This window comes from Morus notabilis, unplaced genomic scaffold (assembly GCF_000414095.1).
Source record: "Morus notabilis unplaced genomic scaffold, ASM41409v2 Scaffold443, whole genome shotgun sequence".
Classification (NCBI taxonomy): Eukaryota; Viridiplantae; Streptophyta; class Magnoliopsida; order Rosales; family Moraceae; genus Morus; species Morus notabilis.
The window spans coordinates 54,412-75,358 of record NW_010360382.1 but is presented as its reverse complement, the minus strand read 5'-3'; the positions used below and the strand labels follow the sequence as shown (position 1 = coordinate 75,358).

The 20,947-nt window shown below is 35.2% G+C and overlaps 3 protein-coding genes and 3 non-coding genes across 6 annotated transcripts; 2 read left to right on the top strand and 4 right to left on the bottom strand.

The window, feature by feature from the left end:
* Positions 1–1,607: 1,607 nt before the first annotated feature.
* On the top strand, positions 1,608–5,617 carry LOC21387766 (thymidine kinase a). Its single transcript, XM_024164461.1, has 4 exons — positions 1,608–2,093; positions 4,533–4,677; positions 4,962–5,083; positions 5,191–5,617. The coding sequence occupies exons 1-4, from the start codon at positions 1,744–1,746 to the stop codon at positions 5,441–5,443; spliced, it is 870 nt and encodes a 289-aa protein (XP_024020229.1). The 5' UTR covers positions 1,608–1,743; the 3' UTR covers positions 5,444–5,617.
* A 2,014-nt stretch (positions 5,618–7,631) lies between these two features.
* LOC112091271 (pentatricopeptide repeat-containing protein At5g64320, mitochondrial) lies at positions 7,632–10,652 on the top strand. Its single transcript, XM_024164460.1, has 2 exons — positions 7,632–10,170; positions 10,496–10,652. The coding sequence occupies exon 1, from the start codon at positions 7,632–7,634 to the stop codon at positions 9,849–9,851; it is 2,220 nt and encodes a 739-aa protein (XP_024020228.1). The 3' UTR covers positions 9,852–10,170; positions 10,496–10,652.
* Positions 10,653–11,200: 548 nt separating this feature from the next.
* Positions 11,201–12,823, bottom strand: LOC21387765 (probable serine/threonine-protein kinase WNK11). Its single transcript, XM_010096383.2, has one exon. It carries the CDS (start codon positions 12,265–12,267, stop codon positions 11,257–11,259), a length of 1,011 nt encoding a protein of 336 aa, XP_010094685.1. The 5' UTR covers positions 12,268–12,823; the 3' UTR covers positions 11,201–11,256.
* A 5,443-nt stretch (positions 12,824–18,266) lies between these two features.
* On the bottom strand, positions 18,267–18,356 carry LOC112091276. The gene has a single exon (XR_002902067.1). It is a non-coding gene; the product is annotated as a small nucleolar RNA SNORD96 family (small nucleolar RNA).
* Positions 18,357–18,641: 285 nt separating this feature from the next.
* LOC21387764 lies at positions 18,642–18,731 on the bottom strand. The gene has a single exon (XR_002902068.1). It is a non-coding gene; the product is annotated as a small nucleolar RNA SNORD96 family (small nucleolar RNA).
* Positions 18,732–19,786: 1,055 nt separating this feature from the next.
* Positions 19,787–19,860, bottom strand: TRNAT-AGU. Its single transcript has one exon. It is a non-coding gene; the product is annotated as a tRNA-Thr (tRNA).
* Between the last annotated feature and the right edge of the window lie 1,087 nt (positions 19,861–20,947).

Sequence of the window (20,947 nt, the reverse complement as noted above, 5' to 3'; positions counted from 1 at the left end):
CATTATTAAAAAAAATATTGTAGTAAAAATTTGAGTTGTAATTCAAACTATTAAAATGAACGGAACTGACGTTATAGATTATTATAGTAATAATTTTATTAGATAATGTTGTAAAACCAGAGCAATCACAACTCAATAACAACCTCCAAGATCTATTCCTAATAGCAACCAAGAAATTGAATAACACATTTGAGGTTGATCTCTTCAACTGAGAATCAACTAAAGGAAAAACCATAAAAACTTTATTGAATGACTTCCCGAATTAAGAAACAATACAAAAAAATCCGAACAATCCCAGATCTTCATGAATTTTCCCCTCACAGCCCTATTGTTCCCTGTTTCTCTCTCCTGTTTCCCCTAATTATCTCTCTCTCTCTCTATACACCGACAAAAACAGAGAAAATCTCTCTCCTAACAACTCTATATTCCGTTTATTATATATTACAACATTACTGAGAAGTAAATGTCTAGCCGACTAACTAATCAGAGAAAGAATTTCCATGTCATCCACCTGTAACAAAGCTGCCACATCAGCTTCCACGTCAGCATCAAACAATTGTCTCAACATTCAACAGATAATTTTATTTACTTTTATTATTTTTTACTAACCGAAGTTTTAAGTTTTATTTTATCGATTCGAATTTTATTAAAATAAAAAATTTTAAAAAACAGTCACATTTAATTTTTTTTCTCAATTTAAATTAAAAACTTAAATCAGTAAATTAAAGAGATCCTTAAGACTTACTTAATTCACTGATTCAAATTGAGATGTGACTTTATATGAGAATTTTTTATTACAGTAAAAAAATTAAATATAATTATTTTTTAAAATTTTTTATTATAATAAAACTTAAATTTTAAATTTAAATTATAAAATAAATGAGACATTAATACGCCGGCCAATATAATCTTAAAGCTTTTCCTTCATCAGCATGACAGCATTCTGGGTTCAGCCCATAAAGGCCCAAAACATACAGACACGCAATAAAGTTGAGGAAGAAACGAAAAAAAAAATAAAGCGAAAATAGTAGAAAATAGGTTAATATAAAAAATTTAAAAAAATTTATAGATCAATTTTTAATTATAAAAATTAATAAGTTATAATTTATCAAGTTATAGTTCATAATTAGATAAATTATAGATAAATTTATTAAGTTATGATTTATAATCAGATAAATTATGAATAATAACTTATCAAGTTATAATTCATAACCGGACAAATTACAGCCCATAAAGGCCCAAAACATACAGACACGCAATAAAGTTGAGGAAGAAACGAAAAAAAAAATAAAGCGAAAATAGTAGAAAATAGATTAATATAAAAAATTTAAAAAAATTTATAGATCAATTTTTAATTATAAAAATTAATAAGTTATAATTTATCAAGTTATAATTCATAATTAGATAAATTATAGATAAATTTATTAAGTTATGATTTATAATCAAATAAATTATGAATAATAACTTATCAAGTTATAATTCATAACCAGACAAATTATAAATAAAAATAATAATTTAATTTATTTATTAACTTATATAAACTATTAATCTATTAATTTTAATTCATATTAAACCTTCACATTTTCGTCTTTCTCCCAAAAATAAAAACCAAAACCAAAACCAAAGCAAAGAGAACTGAAGTACAGAACTATGGTCACTCTGTAAACCCCTTAAACCCTTGGTCTCCTCTCTCTCTCTTCTATCTTCTTCTTCTTGTCCTCCTCTCTTTCTCTCTCTAGATACATGTCATCAGCTATTACAAGGATGAAGAGCCTGGTATCACAGACAACGTGGTCGCCCTTCTCGTCTTCTCACTTTCCCCACCAGACCACAACTTCGGCTCTCTTCTCTGTCGCCTCTAATTCCATTCTTCGAAACCCACCTAGGTTTCTCCAAAACCCAAATCTTCTGCGCCTAAAACCCGCCATTTCTCCTCGTCAAACCTCCTGCTGTTTGGTCCAAAACCAAGGCCTGCAAACCGAGTCCGTACCTCGTACGCCGTCCGGTGAAATTCATGTGATTCTCGGTCCAATGTTCGCCGGAAAAACCACCACGCTTCTCCACCGGGTTCAATCTGAGAGGACCAACGGCAGGTTTGAATAACCCTTCTTTGATCTTTTTAGCAAACTGGGTTTTTTGAGATTTTGCAGAGTAAAAACTTCATATATGAGTTTTTGTCTGGGTGGTTAGTTGAAAAATCTGTTTTTGTGCCTGAGATTACTTTTTATGTGCAATATTGAATTGGGTTTTCTGCTTCTTCAAATGTTGAATGATATGGACTTCTGTGGCTGTATTTATGTGTTTGAAAGTGTGAAGCTTTATATTTATGCTAAGTTGCGAGATTTCTCCTTGATACTTTAGAATCCAAATATTTAGTCTTTCTTCATTGAATCGCAGTATTGTTGGATTAGACGAAATTAAGGGGAAAAAATAGAAGGGATTATTATGAATAATAATAATAATAATAAAGAAGCTATTTTACATTTTTTTATTCATTCATGTTCGTGGATGGACAAGTCAAGATTTTGAATGTCTCGGTTTTGTGATTGGATAAATTGTTACCGGTGAGATATTCCCAGCTTTCAGGTCAAGCCTCTACTATACAATATTCAACTGGATAAAACGTTAAAGAGTCTTTGTTTTTCGGGAAGATTGAAGGAGGCCGTCTCTCTATTGTGCCGTACAGGATTGCAAGTGAACCCAAGGACGTATGCTCTTCTCTTGCAAGAATGCATATTCATGAAAGAATACAAACCTGGGAGAAGAATCCACTCACAAATGATTGTTTTGGGATTTGTTCCTAATGAATATTTGAAGACCAAATTGTTGATATTGTATGCAAAATCGGGGGATTTAGGAACAGCCCACATTTTGCTTGACAAACTAGTGGAGAAAAACTCGGTTTCGTGGAATGCGATGATTGCAGCATATGTTCAAAAGGGGCAAGCAGAAGTTGGGTTGAATCTTTATTACAAGATGAGACAGAGTGGCTTGATACCAGACCAGTATACCTTTGCATCTGTCTTTCGAGCCTATGCCTCTTTAGCCACACTGGAGCTTGGAAAGCAAGCCCATGGTGTCATGATCAAGTGTGATATTAAGGTAAATATTGTAGTCAATGGTGCCCTCTTGGATATGTATTTTAAGGGCAGTAGTCTATCTGATGCACAGCTGGTATTTGATACCTCTCCAGATAGGAATGTGATTACCTGGACTGCGCTGATCTCTGGCTATGGTTTACACGGAAGATTTGTAGAGGTTTTGGATCTTTTTCATAAGATGAAGGCTGAAGGATTCAGACCAAATTATGTTACTTTTCTGTCAGTTCTTTCTGCTTGTTGCCATGGAGGTTTTGTTGACGAGGGTTGGGAATACTTCTCGTCAATGAAAGATTATGGGATTCAACCTAGAGCACAGCATTATGCTGCTATGGTTGATCTTTTAGGTCGTGCTGGGAGGTTAAAAGAGGCTTATGAGTTTGTTTTGAGCTCCCCTTGTAAGGAGCACTCGGTGATATGGGGTGCTTTGCTTGCGGCTTGCGGAATTCATGGACAAAGGGACTTGGTAAAGCTTGCAGCAGAGAAGTACTTTGAATTAGAGCCAGAAAATGCTGGAAAATATGTGGTCTTGTCTAATACTTATGCCACCTTTGGGTTGTGGGAGAATGCTGCAAAGATTAGGGCTGCGATGAGGGAATTGGGAATGTTAAAGGAACCTGCTTATAGCAGGATTGAGGTTCAAAAGGAGGTCCACTTCTTTTATAAGGGTGATAAATCTCATAAACAAACTGAGGAGATTTATGAGATGATTAAAGCAATAACTTGCATATTAAAGGATACAGGATATTTTCCTGATTTAAGTGGAAGCTAAATTAGGTAATGGGAAAGAGCTCCTTTCCTGTGAGTTTCTCACTCTTTTGAATTGGCTATTGAGTAATCAAGGAGCTTCTTGCTCTTTTAGAGCACACAAACACACAAAAGAAAATAAAAAGAAAGAGAACAGAGAAAAGAAAAAGAAAGAGAGCTTAGTGCTCTGAACTTGGATGTTTCTGCTATACGCATCACAATGGTTGTCTTTTATCATGGTCTATGATAACGGAAAGTTATTTTAGTGTAAACTTAAACTTCTCACGTTTATTTATGTTTATGGACCACATGGAGGGTGTTACATTGTTTATTAGCCTATTAATACAGGAAAATTGTCAACTTGGGTGGTGCAAATGAGATGCATGTGATCTTTTGATTGTGGAATACCCTAGCTCTTCATTTTTTTTTATGGGTCAAAGCTGATAAATGGTTTCTATATGATAAGGTAGTAGTGGCTGATGAAGAGTATTCACAACTACGTTTCAATTGAGTGATGCTTTTAGAATTTTGCATCCTTATCTAGTTTGCGTCTATTAAAAGAGAAAATGCTCATGTTCTAACGATATTACTGTGGATAATTATTTTCTGGATCTGGTTTGAACAATAATACATGTATCTTGAGAATCATTTATTGTTTATTAACTCTTTTTGTGTATCTTTTTATAGAAGCGTAGCAGTAATAAAATCAAATAAGGACACAAGATATGGATTGGATTCAATTGTAACACATGATGGGGTGAAATTGCCATGTTGGGCACTGGCTGATTTGTCATCTTTCAGGAAGAAAATTGGTCTTGATGCATACGACCGGGTATTTTTTTAAGTTGCAAATATTGATTATAAATGTTGTCAGTGAATGTCGAGTTGTTGGTTTTGCCATTTTGCGTATCTAGGTTATCTTAGACTCTAAGTTACAAGAAAGTATTATTCGTTAAGAGCAAGGCAATTCCTAGTTGGAATTAAGGCCTCACAAAAATTTTGAAATACAGGTGTGATTTTATGGCTATTTTCAGCGACAATTTTCATTTAGCTTATTGTATCCTTTCTCCGTGTGTGTTGTATTACTCATGCCTCGTGGTGCAACATTTGGTACAGCTCGACGTGATTGGTATCGATGAAGCTCAATTCTTTGAGGACCTTTATGATTTCTGCTGCGAAGCTGCTGATCATGATGGCAAAACAGTAATAGTTTCTGGACTAGACGGTGACTATTTGAGGTGATTTTCAAACTTACTTTCATTTTTAACAAGATCATTGTGCTCATAAAGATATTGCATTATACCATTGTCTGCTCTTTTATTTACGTTGAGTGATGTTGTTGCAGGAGGAGCTTTGGTTCTGTGCTTGATATAATTCCCCTTGCGGATTCTGTAACAAAGTTGACTGCTAGGTGTGAGCTTTGTGGGAAACGGGCTTTGTTTACACTAAGAAAAACGCAGGAGACACAAACGGAGCTAATCGGCGGAGCTGACGTCTACATGCCCGTCTGCCGGCAGCACTATGTCAGCGGGCAAGTAGTCATTGAGGCCGCGAGAGTTGCCCTGGAATCTCAAGTTCACTGTGGTTCCTATGCATAGTGATTTATATTCCTCTCCATTGGGATGTATGGGGTTATTTGTAACACCTCTTGTTGGGAATTTGACAATTTACATGTGGGCTTGTAGTGACACAATATGTTGATAGTGGATCTTCAGTGTAATTAAGAATTGGGAGAAAGAGAAAAATAAATCGAGACTTGAGATGAATTAAAATTAATAGGCCAATAGTTTACATAAGTTAATAAATAGGTCAAATTACTGTTTTCGTCCATAACTTGTCTGGTTATGAATCATAACTTGACAAGTTATTGTTCATAATTATTCATAACTTGTCTGGTTATGAATCATAATTTGACAAGTTTGTCCATAACTTATCTGGTTATGAATCATAACTTGACAAGTTATGGTTTATTAATTTCTATAACTAAAAATTGACCTATATACTTTATTAAGTTTTTCATATTGACCTATTTTTTAATATTTGCCTTAACAATTTCAGTTCCTATCTCTTCGTTTCACAATATTTTGTCTGACCACAAGGTAATCGAATCGTGTTTTAGTTTGGTTTTTTAAAAGTCGATGGAAATCCGCTCTGGTTGAGGTTGTCTCTGCTGCACCCCCAATAATGGATTAATTTTATAGATATCCTTTAAACTACGTACCCCAATTCATATTTTATCAAATAAATATGGGGTTGACCAAAATTAATTTTAGTCGGTAAATATAACCTTACAAAAGATGGTCATGTCATTTACCTTAACCCAAAATTTGGTCGTTTTTTTAACTATTTTTGAAGTTCATCCAGAAACATGAGAGGATGTTTGATTTATGTATTTAGAATTATAATTTAAAATTATTTTTATTTTATACGTATTTTTTGTGAGAAAAAATACTATAGAGAATTATAAATCATGATTCACAATAAAAAATGAATATAATAAATAAATGTACCCTAAACATTTAAAATATTTTACAAATGAAAAAAAAAAAAACTAAAATCGATTACTATAATAATATGAAACATGAAAATCATTATAATAAGGGAAGTACTATAATATTTTGTTATTTTTAAAACCATTATAAAGATCTACTAATTTTTACTTTTCTCGAGTTATGAGCTATCTCCACTATTCAGCTGTCGGCTGTCGCTCCAACTTTGCTTTTGTCGTGTCGTTTCACTCTCATTTCACTTTGTTTTTCTCTAGCCTTCCGTTCCATAAGCTTCAAGTTTCAACACTGTAAAAATTTGCATATCTCGAAGAAAGAAAAACCAGTTTCAGCGTTGGACGAGCACCTAGATAAGATAAAAGAGACAAAACCCAATTTCGATTCTGCAGTGGCATTGATTTGGAAACGACGGAACTGAAAGAAACTCTTTTCCCAAGTTGTTTTTTGATTGAGAAATGAGCAAATTCGTCGTTTCGCTTTGATCGGAGTTTGAAGTCATACATAAACCAACACTCTTAGTGCTCTCTGAATGCCTCCAACACCGGCACTTACGCGGAAGTCTCTCAAGTATGTCTCTCCTCTGTCTTTTTTGTGTTTTTTTGCTTTTATGATTTGCACTCTAGATGTTCGAAGAAACGACCCACCCAAAATTATAGCTCTTTGTCACTCAAAACATTGTTTATACTGCATATATTATCAACTTTCTGAAGAAAACTGAGCTGTTTTTCTAGACTTAGATTGATTTCTTTATTTTCCCTCGGACCGTTTATGAATTCTGTCCATGTTTCGCATGCCTCAAAACTTTTAATTGGTTAATATTGATTGAATGTGTGTCAGGAATGTTTAATGTTTACGTAGGTTTTTTTTTTTTTTTTTTAATGTTTGATTTCAACACTTTATTCAGGTTTTCACTCGTGCACAAAACAAATAATACTGAAATTTACTAGCAAGTCATATATAATTATGCAGTTGGTTGGTTTGTAATTTTCTTTGTATTTTTGTTATGTTTTGGTTTTAGTAATAAGTAGGTCTGTTGGATTGATTTAGTTTTTTTCTCTTGCGCTTCCTTTCATATTTTTTATTTTACCCCTAAAATATGGGTTCCAAACAAAGCCTAAAAGATTCTATTTTCTTAATTTAATGGCTTAAGCAATTCAATGATTAATAATACATTTACGTTGTTTTTGTAGGAAAAAATGGACCTAGTGAGGTGTTCGGATTTGCCAATCTTCTAGTTATGTGGTTAGTTTCGACAAATTTTTAGCTGGGGTTTTGAGTAATGTTAAAAAGACCCCAACTTTCATTCCATGTGAGCAAAAGCTTGCAATCTTTGCTTAAAATCCCCTGTTTTGGGATTTGTTCAGCTAAGGGTTTGAATGATCATACTGATGCAAATGAACCCATGAATGATAATGGGTCAGAGTCCGAAAACGAATGGGAAAGGTTACTTAAGCCTTTTGACCTGAAAGAGCTTCAGAAATCGCTTGTTCAAATTTCCCCATTTCAGCTTTGTGAGTTGCTTAAGCTGCCACTAGATGTGGCTACTTCGATGGATATATTTGAAAGGGTAGGTTCCCAAAAGGGCTATCGCCACTCATTTGATGTGTATTATGTATTGTTTGATAAGCTCGGGGAGGCTGGGGAATTTAAGGTTATCGATAAGTTGTTGGTGCAGATGAAAGAAGAAGAGATTGTATTTAGAGAGCCCCTTTTCATCTTGATTATGAAGTACTATGGGAGAGCCGGTTTTCCGGGACAAGCAACTAGGGTGCTCTTGGATATGAAAGGTGCTTATTCTTGTGAACCCACTTTTAGATCCTACAATGTTGTGCTGGATATATTGGTAGCTGGGAACTGTCCTAAAGTGGCATCCAATGTTTTCTATGACATGCTGTGCAAAGGTATCTCTCCCACGGTTTACACTTTTGGAGTGGTAATGAAAGCACTTTGTATGGTTAATGAGGTGGATTCCGCGTGCTCGCTCCTTAGAGACATGACAAAACACGGGTGTGTGCCAAATTCAGTGGTTTACCAGACTCTGATACACGCACTCTCCAAGAATAATAATGTGCATGAAGCATTAAGGCTTTTGGAAGAAATGTTTCTGATGGGTTGTACACCCGATGTTCAGACTTTCAATGATGTTATCCATGGCCTCTGCAAGGACGGCAGGATTCATGAGGCAGCTAAATTGGTTGATCGTATGCTTCTTCGAGATTTTGCTCTTGATGACGTGACTTGTGGAGTTCTAATGCGTGGATTGTGTAAAATGGGGCAAGTTGATGAAGCAAGGGCGTTGTTGAACAAAGTGCCGAACCCGAAAATTGTACTTTTCAATACCTTGATTAATGGCTACGTGATGCATAGGAGATTTGATGAAGCTAAGGCAGTTCTTTATAATGACATGTTAAATGTTGGCTGTCAGCCTGATGTTTTTACTTTTAACATACTGATTTATGGACTTTGCAAGAAGGGTTTCTTGCGTTCAGCTCATGCATTGGTCAAGGAGATGACGACGAAGGGTTGCGAGCCCAATGTGATAACATACACAACATTAATAGATGGATTCTGCAAGGAAGGCCTACTAGAGGAAGCCGGAAACATTTTAAATGAAATGACAGACAGGGGGATTTGTCTCAATACTGTGGGATACAATTGCCTTATATATGCTTTATGCAAGCGTGGGAATGTCAATAAGGCTCTATCTATGTTTAGTGAAATGCCGCTCAAGGGATGTAAGCCAGACATATTTACATTCAATTCTCTTATATACGGACTATGCAGGATTAATAAATTGGAAGAAGCCTTGGGAATTTATCGGGATATGGTATTGGAAGGTGTTATTGCCAATACCGTTACCTACAACACCTTGATCCATGCTTTTTTGAGGAAAGGTGAAATCCAAGAAGCACTGAAGCTTGTAAACGACATGTTGTTTAAGGGATGCCCGCTCGACAAAGTCACGTACAACGGCCTAATAAAGGCGCTGTGCAAAGCCGGGGATGTCGAGAAAGGAAGGGGACTGTTTGAAGAAATGATGAGGAAGAGGCTTCAGGCAGATACCATTTCATGCAATATTTTAATTAACGGTCTCTGTAGAAGCGGAAAAGTACAAGAAGCGCTTGAGTTTCTGAGGGATATGATTCATCGGGGTTTAATGCCGGACATAGTCACTTACAATAGCATAATAAATGGTCTGTGTAAGGTAGGCCGGACGTGGGAGGCGTTGAATCTCCTTGAAAGATTACAAGTTGAAGGAATAAGTCCGGACGCAATCACTTATAACACTTTGATCAGTTCTTATTGCAAAGAAGGCATGGCTAACAATGCTTGTTTGCTTCTATATAGAGGTGTGGAAAAGGGCTTCATACCTAATGATGTAACTTGGTATGTACTGGTCAGAAATTTGATTAAAGGAATTAACAAAGACAGTCTAAATTTTTTTCTCACCGATGTGACGTCCTATAATATTGGCCAGCAATTTGGTGAAAGAGAGTGATGAAGGGTATCAGAAACTCTTCCAAGCTAGTTTTAGTGGCTGAAAAGGATCCATTGTCTTTGTCTTGAGAATCTTTACTCTTGTTTGGGCTTTTGAGATTGTTAAATGATGAGAAGGGCTGCTTGCTCTCTCTATTTCAGCTGCCATCCACTCTGGTTGTTTTATTCTGAATCTTCTGGAAGTTGATTGCCAGGGTTTCAGTAGTGCATCAGAGTAATTTTAAGTCTCTCGGCCGTTTATCGAATTCTAGGGAACAAAAGATTTTCGGTTTGGATCAATTCAGCCTAGGTTCAAGATGACAAGGCGATTGGCTGTTGAGGTAATACAACCCTATCTAACTTCACTTATTAACATGTTTGCACTTTGAGACTTCATTTTTCGTTGTATGGATTTTACTCGTACGATTATCAAGTAAAACTCTTGTTCCTTTCCTTCCTATTTCGGTGAAGTGAAGTTAGTGAACCCCTACCTTCAGAAGAAAATATCACAAATTACACCTACTCGCTCGCCATAATGAGGCCTGATATGACGGTTATAGATGTTATCAGTTGCACTTTTGCTTTCAACTTATCAACAGATGATCATACATTGGCTGGTCAAGCTTGATTTCTGAAGTCTGACATACTTTTTTTTTTTTTTCCTAGAGGGACAAAGTAGAATTGGATGTAGAGAAAATTACAGTTGGATTTGTCAAAGTTACATGGAGCCAAGGGGTAAATGGCTGACAAATCACCCTCCTTAATTGGATTCAACAAATGTTTACTCTTGCTTGGCTATCCTTTGCTTGAAGACTAGAGAAGTTTTAAGACCTGTTTAGTTCGTTGATTTGAGTTTTTAATTCGAGTTGAGATGCGATATTATGTGAGTTTTTTATTGTAGTAAAAAAATTAGATTTGACTGTTTCTGAGAACTCTTTATTGTAGTAAAATTTGAATTCTAAACTCAAATCGGTGAAATGAACGAGGTCTTTAGTGTTTGATTTCTATGAAAAAACTGGTTGTTGCTTGCTGCGTGGTAAGTGCTATGACGTTAAATTCTACCCCCAAAAAAAAAAAGAGAAAAGATAGACTGATTGCTTTTTACACTAGACATTAATCTGGTTAGTATGTGCTTTTGCTTCTATACTAAAATGAAATTTTTAGTCATATTCAAAACTCAAACAAGTTTTGATCATGTCCGATGAGAAAAAATACTGTTTGAACCACCGTATCTTTCTCTATTGTTTAGGGGTTGGTTAAGTTATTAAGAACCTGTCAAGGTTTCATTAGCCGACCACAATGGAATGAAAGAAAATCAAAACGAATAAACTCAAATTAATCTCTATTTCATCATCAACAAGAACTAGCACATCAACCCGAACTAGCACATCAACCCCTACCATAAAATTAATCATTAAAAAAAAAATCTAATGACTAAGAACTACATCAACGATCGCTCCATGTCCATTTGTGTTCTTAGACATGAGCTGTTTAAGATTACAATTCTTATCATCAGTCATTAACATAGAAAAATCCAAACACAGTACAAAGCTTTCGTCTTCATCCGAAATCCCATCGAAGAAAGGATCCTCAAGCAGCTGAGCAGCTGTGGGCCTCGCCGCCGCGGCGACCAAACACTTCTCAATAAACTTCTTCACTTCCAAATCCTTAACCGCGCCCAAGGCGCGTGGCTTCACGCCAGAGGTCACCTTCTTGAAAATCTTCACCACATTATCACACTCGCTGTAAGGTACTTCCCTGGTGACTATCTCCAGCACGCACATCCCAAACGCGTACACATCCACCTTCTCATCGTACTTCTCCTCGTAAATTTCGGGAGCCATGAACTCCGGCGTCCCGACCACCGACCGGAGGACCTCGTTTTTGCTCTTCGCGACGGCGGCGAGTCCAAAATCGCCGATCCTGACGCGCCCGTTGTGGCCGTCGATGAACACGTTGCTCAGATTCAAGTCTCTGTGGATCACGCGCGGCTGTTGCGAGTGGAGGTGGTTGAGCCCGACGAGGATCTGCTTGGCCCACTTCTTGAGGGTCCGCAACGACACGCGGCGGTGCTTCATTCGGTAGTCCCTCAGACTTCCAGAGGTGCAGATTTGGGTGATGAAATTGAGGGTCATGTTCTTGCTGTCGTTCCAGGCGTGCGAGCAGGAGATTATGTTGTCGTTTTTCAGAGCCATGAGCAATTTGACCTCATTGAAAAGCCTCCCCATCATGGCGTCGTCGTCCGCGAATCTTCTCAGCGAGACCTGGTTCCAAGCCACCTCCGTGCCCTGCCGGTTGTCGAACGCTTTGTACACCTTCTTCACGGCTCCGGCGCCGAGAAGCTCGCCGTAGCGGCCGTACCGCCCCGTCGGATCGGTCTCGACAAATTTCTCGCCGTCCTCGTCGGACGAATCATGACAAACATCACCGTGCTTCATCTTGATCAAAAGAGAAGGAGAGAGAGCGAGAGAGAGAGAGAGAGAAAGCAAACGAAGGATTAAATGAAAACAGAGGAGCAGCAGATGACCATGAAATAAGCGGTGCGGGCTTCCTTCAAATATAGACTGAGAGAGGCCATATGAATGTGATTCTGATTGGGTTTTTGATTGAATTGGATTAGGAATAGAAAACAAGAAAGGAACGAAACACAGAAAAAAGATGGTGATATTAAATACTGAGTTAGAACTTTTTTCGCAGAATGGAGATTGTTTGTGCCTTGTGGTGTGGGGGATGATGTATATAAGGATTTAGTCTTGATACAGCCCTGATTTGTAGGTATCAGAGTTTTAATATGACTATATATACACGTATTATTGGTGATCCTGGTTGGATTTGAAAAGCTGTGATTTTCTGTTTTCTGGGATGAAAAAAGTTTTTTTTTTGTTTTTTTTTTATTTGACAATTTTGGGTGGGAAAGATTCAAGGCTATCGTATAATTGGGTGGTTAGTTTATGTGCTTTTAGAATGAGATCCCTCCGTAGATTTTAGATTATTACGCAGTTTTCCTTTAATAACTTTTGAAGGGAGATTTTTTTTTTTTTTTTTTTAAATTTCAAAGGGAGATTATTATTTGGTTTATCATCCATAAAAAATTTAAAGGGTTTTTTCTCAAAAATTGAAAAGAAAAAGTTTCAAAGTTCCGTTCGAAATGGTAGGGGATAGATTATTAGCTATATAAACTGATTTTCCCTAACTAGCATTTTTCCCCCCTAAAAGAACACAAAACTATGATTTTCTTTCTCCTTTTAAACGTAAAGTAGGACACATCTGTATAAAAGAAAAAAAAGCGTAGGAAAAAAAAAGGGGGTTTGGCACAATTAGCCTCTAAACTTGTTCTCACAAATTTTTAATTTTGGCAAGTTATTTTCCAAACTTATAAATTTGTTGTAATGTGACATTTAACTAAATTTGCTCAAATTTTTTTATTACATTTGAGAGATTAAAAGTTGAGATATTGAAAGATTTGTGTTGCATTTGAATTAGACTGTTGAAATTTTTGACTGAATGTGTTTTTTTTAATGTTAATTTAACACAATCGTCATAAAAATATGACATATTATGACAACTTTACAAATTAAGGAGGCAATTTGTTAAAATTAAAAGTTTAGGAGGTAATTTGCTAAATTAAGACAAGTTTAGGTGATAAATGTGTTAAAAACTAAAAAAAGAAGATATACGTATGATTATTTATGCTTAAAAAATAATTAAACCGTAATTTGACTAGGATATTAACGAATCTTTGATCTAAAACTCGAGATATTATTCATTAAAAAGAAAATCGAGATATTAATCGTTTCGAAATTGTGCGGTACCCCTTTTTATCTGTTACTAGAATTATCACAAAGGATAATGGATATACATACTCGAGATATTATTCATTTAAAAAAAAATCGAGATATTAATCATTTCGAAATTGTGCGGTACCCTTTTTTATGTGTTACTAGAATTATCACAAGGGATAATGGATATACATACTTTTTACCTTCCTTTTCGAATAAAACAAAAAAAAAAAAAAGGGAAATGTGAATCCATGAAAAAAAAAAAAAAAAAAAAAAAAAAAAAAAAGGAAAAGGGAAACCAAAAAAAAAAAAAAAAAAAAAAAAAAAAAAAAACGGAGCATGTGTACGGATATTATCCATGCATAGCTATGCATGCAATTAAAAAGTCCACATGGAACAAGGCACTTAACACGTTTTTTTTCACACCCACTAGAGTCACCTGTGCCGCGTCTGGCATGCAATTGAATCACGGGAGAAATAAGAAAATATGTAATATGTCAATTGTTTACGTAAGTTAATAAATAGGTAAAATTATTATTTTTATCCATAATTTATCTGGTTATAAATCATAATTTAATAAATTTGTCTATAACTTGTCTGATTATAAACTATAACTTAACAAGTTATGGCCTATTAATTTTTATAACTAAAAATTAATATATATATTTTCTTAAGGTTTTCATATTGGCCTATTTTCTACCATTTCCTTGAATCACGAGTCCACCCACAAATTTCGGATAGAGTTTTATTTATGATTAAGAATTCAAATTATGGCTGATAAGCCTACCCAGTCTTCCTAACCATATCCGGGGTTTGCTCCATCTTATATTATCTTCACTATTTTGCATCATCTGCAAATAATAGTTAACTTCTTCCTTCTTCAAATATATATCTTCCATTCCATCAAATGCTATCTAAATAACAGAAGGAAAAACTATAATATTTTCTAAAAGAAACGAAGTAATTAGTTTTTTTTTTTTTTTTTATAGATTAATATATAAAATTTAAAACCAGCAGCAAGAGCTCAATTTTTGAAATAGTTTGAGAAAATAAGATCCCTTAATTGGCTTATGATATATATATATATATGTAGATAAACATAAGAAACAATTTCTCATACTCGTTCTAAAATAAATGAACTTTATCAAATGTAGCCTCGATCTTTAATGACAGAAACTCTTAAAAAAAAAATAAAATAACCAATATAAAAGTTCTATGAAAAAATCAAATTACATATTGTTGAGTATGAAACTAAAGCTCAAACTCAAGAATTGATCGAGTAAAATGAGCAATCTTACCATCTCACTAAATGGCCGATAATAAGCATGTAAAACTTACTATATATACTTGATTAGTTATTACATTGAAATGAAGGTGAAAGATGGATTAACCACACAAATTTATCGACTCCAATTATTTTACCTCAATTTTTAGTAGTTAAAATTAATATTCTACGCTATCAACATGGGAGCTACGAAGCTACGGTTTATTCTAAGTCAATTTAATTTAAGGAGTGTTACACCATGATTAAGCAATCGACCATTCTCTCGAATGACAAGCGCCAAGGACTCCCCATTGGAAATCGGTCACTGACATCGAGGAAACCGCTGTAGCTAAAGTGCCCTTTGGACGTCGAGAGCCCGTGCCGGGCGATGCGCGTTGAGCACCATGACTCGACTTGCAGTGGTCATTACGTCGAGGCAGCATGTCCAGTCAAATCCATCAACAATCTTGTCAACTCAGGGAAGGATGCACTGTGTCAACTGCTATTGTCGCAGCCAGGAAGTCAGGTAGTCGGTAGGAGAGGTTGGCCTGATTTCCTGAGATTGTCATCATGAAAATGCACCTATGCTACCCCTAAATCCCGGGATAGAAGATTGCTCCCTTGGGGAATGCAGATGAAATCATTATATGTAAAGGCCTATAAATAGAGCCAAAAAACTCATTGAAGGATTACGCACTATTCCATTTTAGAAGAAAGAACTTGTAATCTCAAAAAGATTAGTGCATCCATAAGTGAACTAGGCCAAGAAATCTTGCCGAACCACTATAAATCATTGTCTTCTTTACATTATTTCATTGTTTTAATCTCTAATTAACCCGTGAGTGTTACTGTAAGAATTCCCGAAGAGGTAATTACGAGTTGTCGAAAAAATACCGTCAATAAGGAGTATTAAATGACCGGCGATGATATTGTTATAAACTTCCAGCTCTTGTAGGAAGCCCTATTAGCAAGCACACAAAGATCCTATTCATGATTAGGCGTGTTAGGAAAACCCTCAAAGCACAAAACCGACCGATCCAAGTTAAATTGTTAGCTAATTTTGGATTAATGAGACGTTTTTACAGTCATTTTGACGGATGATTTGGGTAACGATTTTTATATCTAAAACTTCACAAGCCGCACAAAAATATACCTATAGAACTTTTATTTTTCAAAATTTTTTTAATAAATTTTTTTTTATTGGTCATAAAGTAAGTTCCCACACAAATAAATCACACCATTTCATATCAAATAACTAAATTTGTATTTTCTTATAAAGTCTTGTTTTTTTTTTTTTTTTTTTTTGGGTTAGTTTGTATCAAAACATTTGTTGGCTGGTGAACTTTAAAGGTGAAAAGAATTTTATTTTTCAAAATATTTTTTAATAAAAGTTTTTTTATTGGTCATAAAGTAAGTTCCCACACAAATAAAACACGCCATTTCATATCAAATAACTAAACTTGTATTTTCTTATGAAGTTCTTTTTTTTTTTTTTGGGGTTAGTTTGTATTAAAACATGTGTTGGCTGGTGAACTTTAAAGGTGAAGAGAATTTGGTTGGTGAACTTTTGTTTGTGTACCTGTGACTTCCTAATTTGATTGTTGGTTTGTATCAAAACTTTGGATGGCTATCTCTAGACATTTGCTATTTTTAAATTATATTGTAAACTTTAAGGCCCCGTTCATTTCGTTGATTCGAGTTTAGAATTCGAGTTTTGTTACAATAAAAAGCTCTTACAAATAATCACATCTAACTTTTTTATTACAGTAAAAAGCTCTCACAAAAATCACATCTCAACTCGAATTAAAAATTCGAATCAACGGACTAAACGGACCCTAAATGTTGTCTTTATTTGTATGAATTTATAACTTTACAAAAGGATAGCATGCAACAACCTAAAAACAGAAAGAAAAGAGACAAATATCCCTTAAAGTGCATAAATCCTAACTTTTACCCTCACTCTTAACTAATATTTTTTTTTTGTCTCTCATAACTAAAATACTAATAGAGTATTATTCAATAATAAAAGAAAAAAATTCAAATCCATACGCTCTAGCCGAAGCCTGCTCAATGAACGGGTCACTCCCAAGGCCTCAGAACAAAGCTGATCAACAGCTCGCAACCAGAGCCGCGCTGCTCGCTAGGGGCCTGCTCGTTGAAAAGCATGAGGCCTCAACTTAAAGCTGCTCGTCATTTACCATCACTTTTACTCTAGTTTAAATGTTACATCATACATGTTTGTTGTTTATAATCCTGTGAGGTTGGTAGATTTTCTGTTTAAATGAAATTATTCTTTTTGCCATTATATTTTTATAATGTGCTTTTAAGTTTCATGGCCATTATATTTTACAATAAGCTCAAATTCTTTTTTCCATAATTATAAAAATTCGTGTTACATAGAAAATACCAAAAACGCAAGCCTTAGGTGCTCTATTTAGCAATGACAGATAACAGCACTCATATCACTATATATTAGAGAGGAAAAAAAAAAAAAAAAAAAACCATAAATCTGCCCCATGGAGCTCACTCAGCAGATCTATAGCATCAAAAAACTTAACAGCAAAGGTCCAATGAGGTAAATCACCGTTCACCAGACTTTGGTGGAATCTACCAATCCTTGTGAAGAAAGCTTTAGAAAGGACGCATTACCCAGCAATAAGCAACAAATCAGCAGCACCACGCGCAGCGAAGTCAATGATGAGGACATCGCCTGGCTTTGTCCGGGACTATAACAAGCCTCCGAACCAAAAGACTTCTTTCCACTCGCATGCTTCCAACGAAGCTTAGCAAGAACTCGAGGCCCTTGAAAAACTCAAGCCCCAGAACTTATGAACAATTCAGTCAACGATTGTGAAAATTCGTCATGGCACTCTGTTTCATTTTTATTTTGATATCCTAATCATAAATATTGTAACACATGTTTTAACATCAACTGTTTCTAGCTAATCTGAAATTGCTCAAAGAAATTGAACTTTAAATTGCAAAGATTAAAAAAGTGTGATCTTTCCTCTTTCTTTTTTTTTTGGCAGAAAGATTAATTAACTTATACCACTTCTGACTGCCACGCCATGAGAAGCCAACTGAGTTTGTAAAAGCAAAACCTCATGGCATTTCCCTTGGGCTCTGGTTTTTCGCAACACAACTCCTCTGCATGATGTGGCAAGCTCCCTTTCTATCACCAAGAAATTAGAACTACATGAACCCCCTTTCTATCATTTAAGACCCCGAGAACCAAAATCTGAAGATATAAGAATTCGCAAAGGTCACAACAGCAAAGGTAACAACATCAGCAGGACGGTGACCACAATCAGTGACATTGTCTACAGCAAAAGATTGTATTTGGTGACAAATATCAGCGTTTGGAGAAATGAGTAAACATTGTCGATCAAAGAAAATGCCTCAGAATTGCAGAATAACAGCAAGGCCAAGAAGGCCATTCAGTCCCGAAAGATGGTATTTTTGTAAAAGATTTCATCACAGGCATTAGGCGCTAGTAACAACCGAAGATAAAAAATAATGCATAATTAGAAAGGGATTTCCTCGCAGAAATCCCCAATCAAATTAAACATAAAGACACAATACAACTAAATTACCAATCAGGATTTAGATAAAAGAAACTCATGATATTAGAGCCGCCCCCTCAATTTCCTAATTCTAAATTTCATGCAAAATGTTTAAAAAAGTGTAACTCACATTCTCAATTTTGTCTACTTCTAATTAATTTAATTCAATTGACTTTATCCACTACAACAAGGAAATAAATGGGATCCTACCTCAGAATTGCAGAATAACATCAAGGCATAAAATGCCGTATCAGTCCCGAAAGATGGTATTTGATAACTGATATCATCATAGGTACGAACTAGCAAACAACATTACCAAATAAAAAACGACACAAAGTACTAGAAACAAGAAAATGCATGAGGATTGCAAATTCAGTCCCGGAAAAATGTATGCTCGCCCCTGGGGACCTCATGGCCAGACCTTACAGGTAATGGCGGCAAAGGCCGCTCCCCGTAGGTGATGGAATATGAGTCACAAGCGGAAAAAGAATCCTCAAAGCGGTTTAATAAATAACGTTTACTTGGGCACTATACAAACATCAAAATAAGTTTGCTCCCATTTAGTATGGGATTTCCCGGTGAAAATACCCGTCAAATTAATCAAAAAAGACGACGAATTCACAGCTAAATTATCAAACACAAATCATACTAAAACACCAAAAGAAACAAGCTTTTCAAATCAAGATTCAATTTTTTGGACATTCCCAGTCAAATGCCCCGATAAGAGATTAAATACAGATTAGACCTGAATAATCAAATAACCAGACATCAAACAAATTGCAAAATATGGGAAAACACACCAAAAGCAACGAGCTTTTTAAAAAAAAATAAAAATAAAACAAAGATCGAATTTTTTAACAAACATGAAAAACAAAATTAACGGGTTAGGACGGAAGATTAAGTACTAATCGACCGCCATTGCAAAGATCGAATAGAAATCGATAAAAAGCACTAAAGGGATCGCAGAATCGAAACCTAGAGATTCTCCAGGAGAAGGGGGAAAAGGCTTTGGAAAGCAGAAATCGAAAAATCCTAAATTATAGAAACAGAGTTTTGCAGGATTTGCTGATAAACCCAAAATCTCAACCTCTCAGCCCTAACAGCGAAGGATAGCCCTCAAACATAAACCCTAGAGACGCATAACATGGTAAGGGAAGGTTTTATTTATAGATTGAGCTCTTTGTGTTGGACGGTTGGATGCAAATCCCACGGCCTGATTTGAGTTTTCTCACGCAGCTGGATTGCTGCCAGGTGCTTTTGACCTATTTACGCAGCCAAAATTAGGGTTTTAACTAATTATCTTTGCGCCTAAAAAAAAAGAAAATTGTTGTAAGAATACGTACAGCGTTCGTGCTTTCATTGAGAGTCGAACTCAAGACCTCCCGCTTACTAAACGGGTGCTCTAACCAACTGAGCTATGAAAGCTTAGTCTGACTGCTTTTCACATAACTTTTACTGGTTTTAATTATTCTGTATGTTTTCAGATGTTGCGGTTGTTATTATACCATGGTCACTGTTCCGTTTTCTTGTCGTTTTGATCTCGTTGTTGGTTTTAGGTCGCTGTCGTTTTATTTTTAGTGTCGCTTTCTCTTAAAACAAAATAAAATAAAAGGGAAAAGAGACAATTACCTTTTAGAGTGTATGAGTCTAGATTTTCACTCCCTACTCTTAATTAATATCATTTTTAATTAATTAATTAATTATATTAGTCAAAAGATATTTAATTAAAAATAAAGAATAAAAGTCCAGATACATATACTCTCGTCGTAAGATGTGAAGACTTCTAAAATTTTTCAGTACGCCGATTCATCTTGCTTCTCCAAACAAAAAATAATAATAATAATATATCAAAAAATTAAGAATGGTCGTACATTGTCACATGTCAAGGTTTAGACTTTAGTAAAAAGCTTTCGTAATTTGAACTAATTGCTCACTGTCGATTTTTTTTTTTTTTTTTTTTTTTTTTTGCTCATCATTTCAGTGCTAGTTGGGAAATAAAATCATAACCCTACAATAAGCAAAGCATGAACCTGAGTGAAAAGTTGTATTGAAATCGAAAAAGAAATATGGCAATATAGTAACCAAATAAAAGTAATGTTCCTTGTGGGACCTTATTAGCTAAAACGGAGACTCTGGGCAATCACTGAAAAACTTGCCGAAAATATAGCTAAAATAAAAACTTTTTCTCTGCCAATTGCAGTGTGTTAGAATCTAATATGTGATCCATTGTCTTCCTACAAAGCCAATGAGCCTAATCCATCTACTTCTAACTCTTTTATGGACCTATTAGCTTTCTTCAACCTGCAAGTGCGAAAACCAAAGGAAATGTTAGAAAATAAATAGTCTGAACTCTGAATGAAGTTTGCCTAGCACAACGCCTCGTTCATTTCATCAATTTAAATTTTTAATTTTAAGATTTTATAATTAAAAATTCTCAAAAAATATTACATCTCAGTTTGAATTACAAACTTAAATCTGTGAAACGAACGAGGCCTGATAATTATTCAGCAGG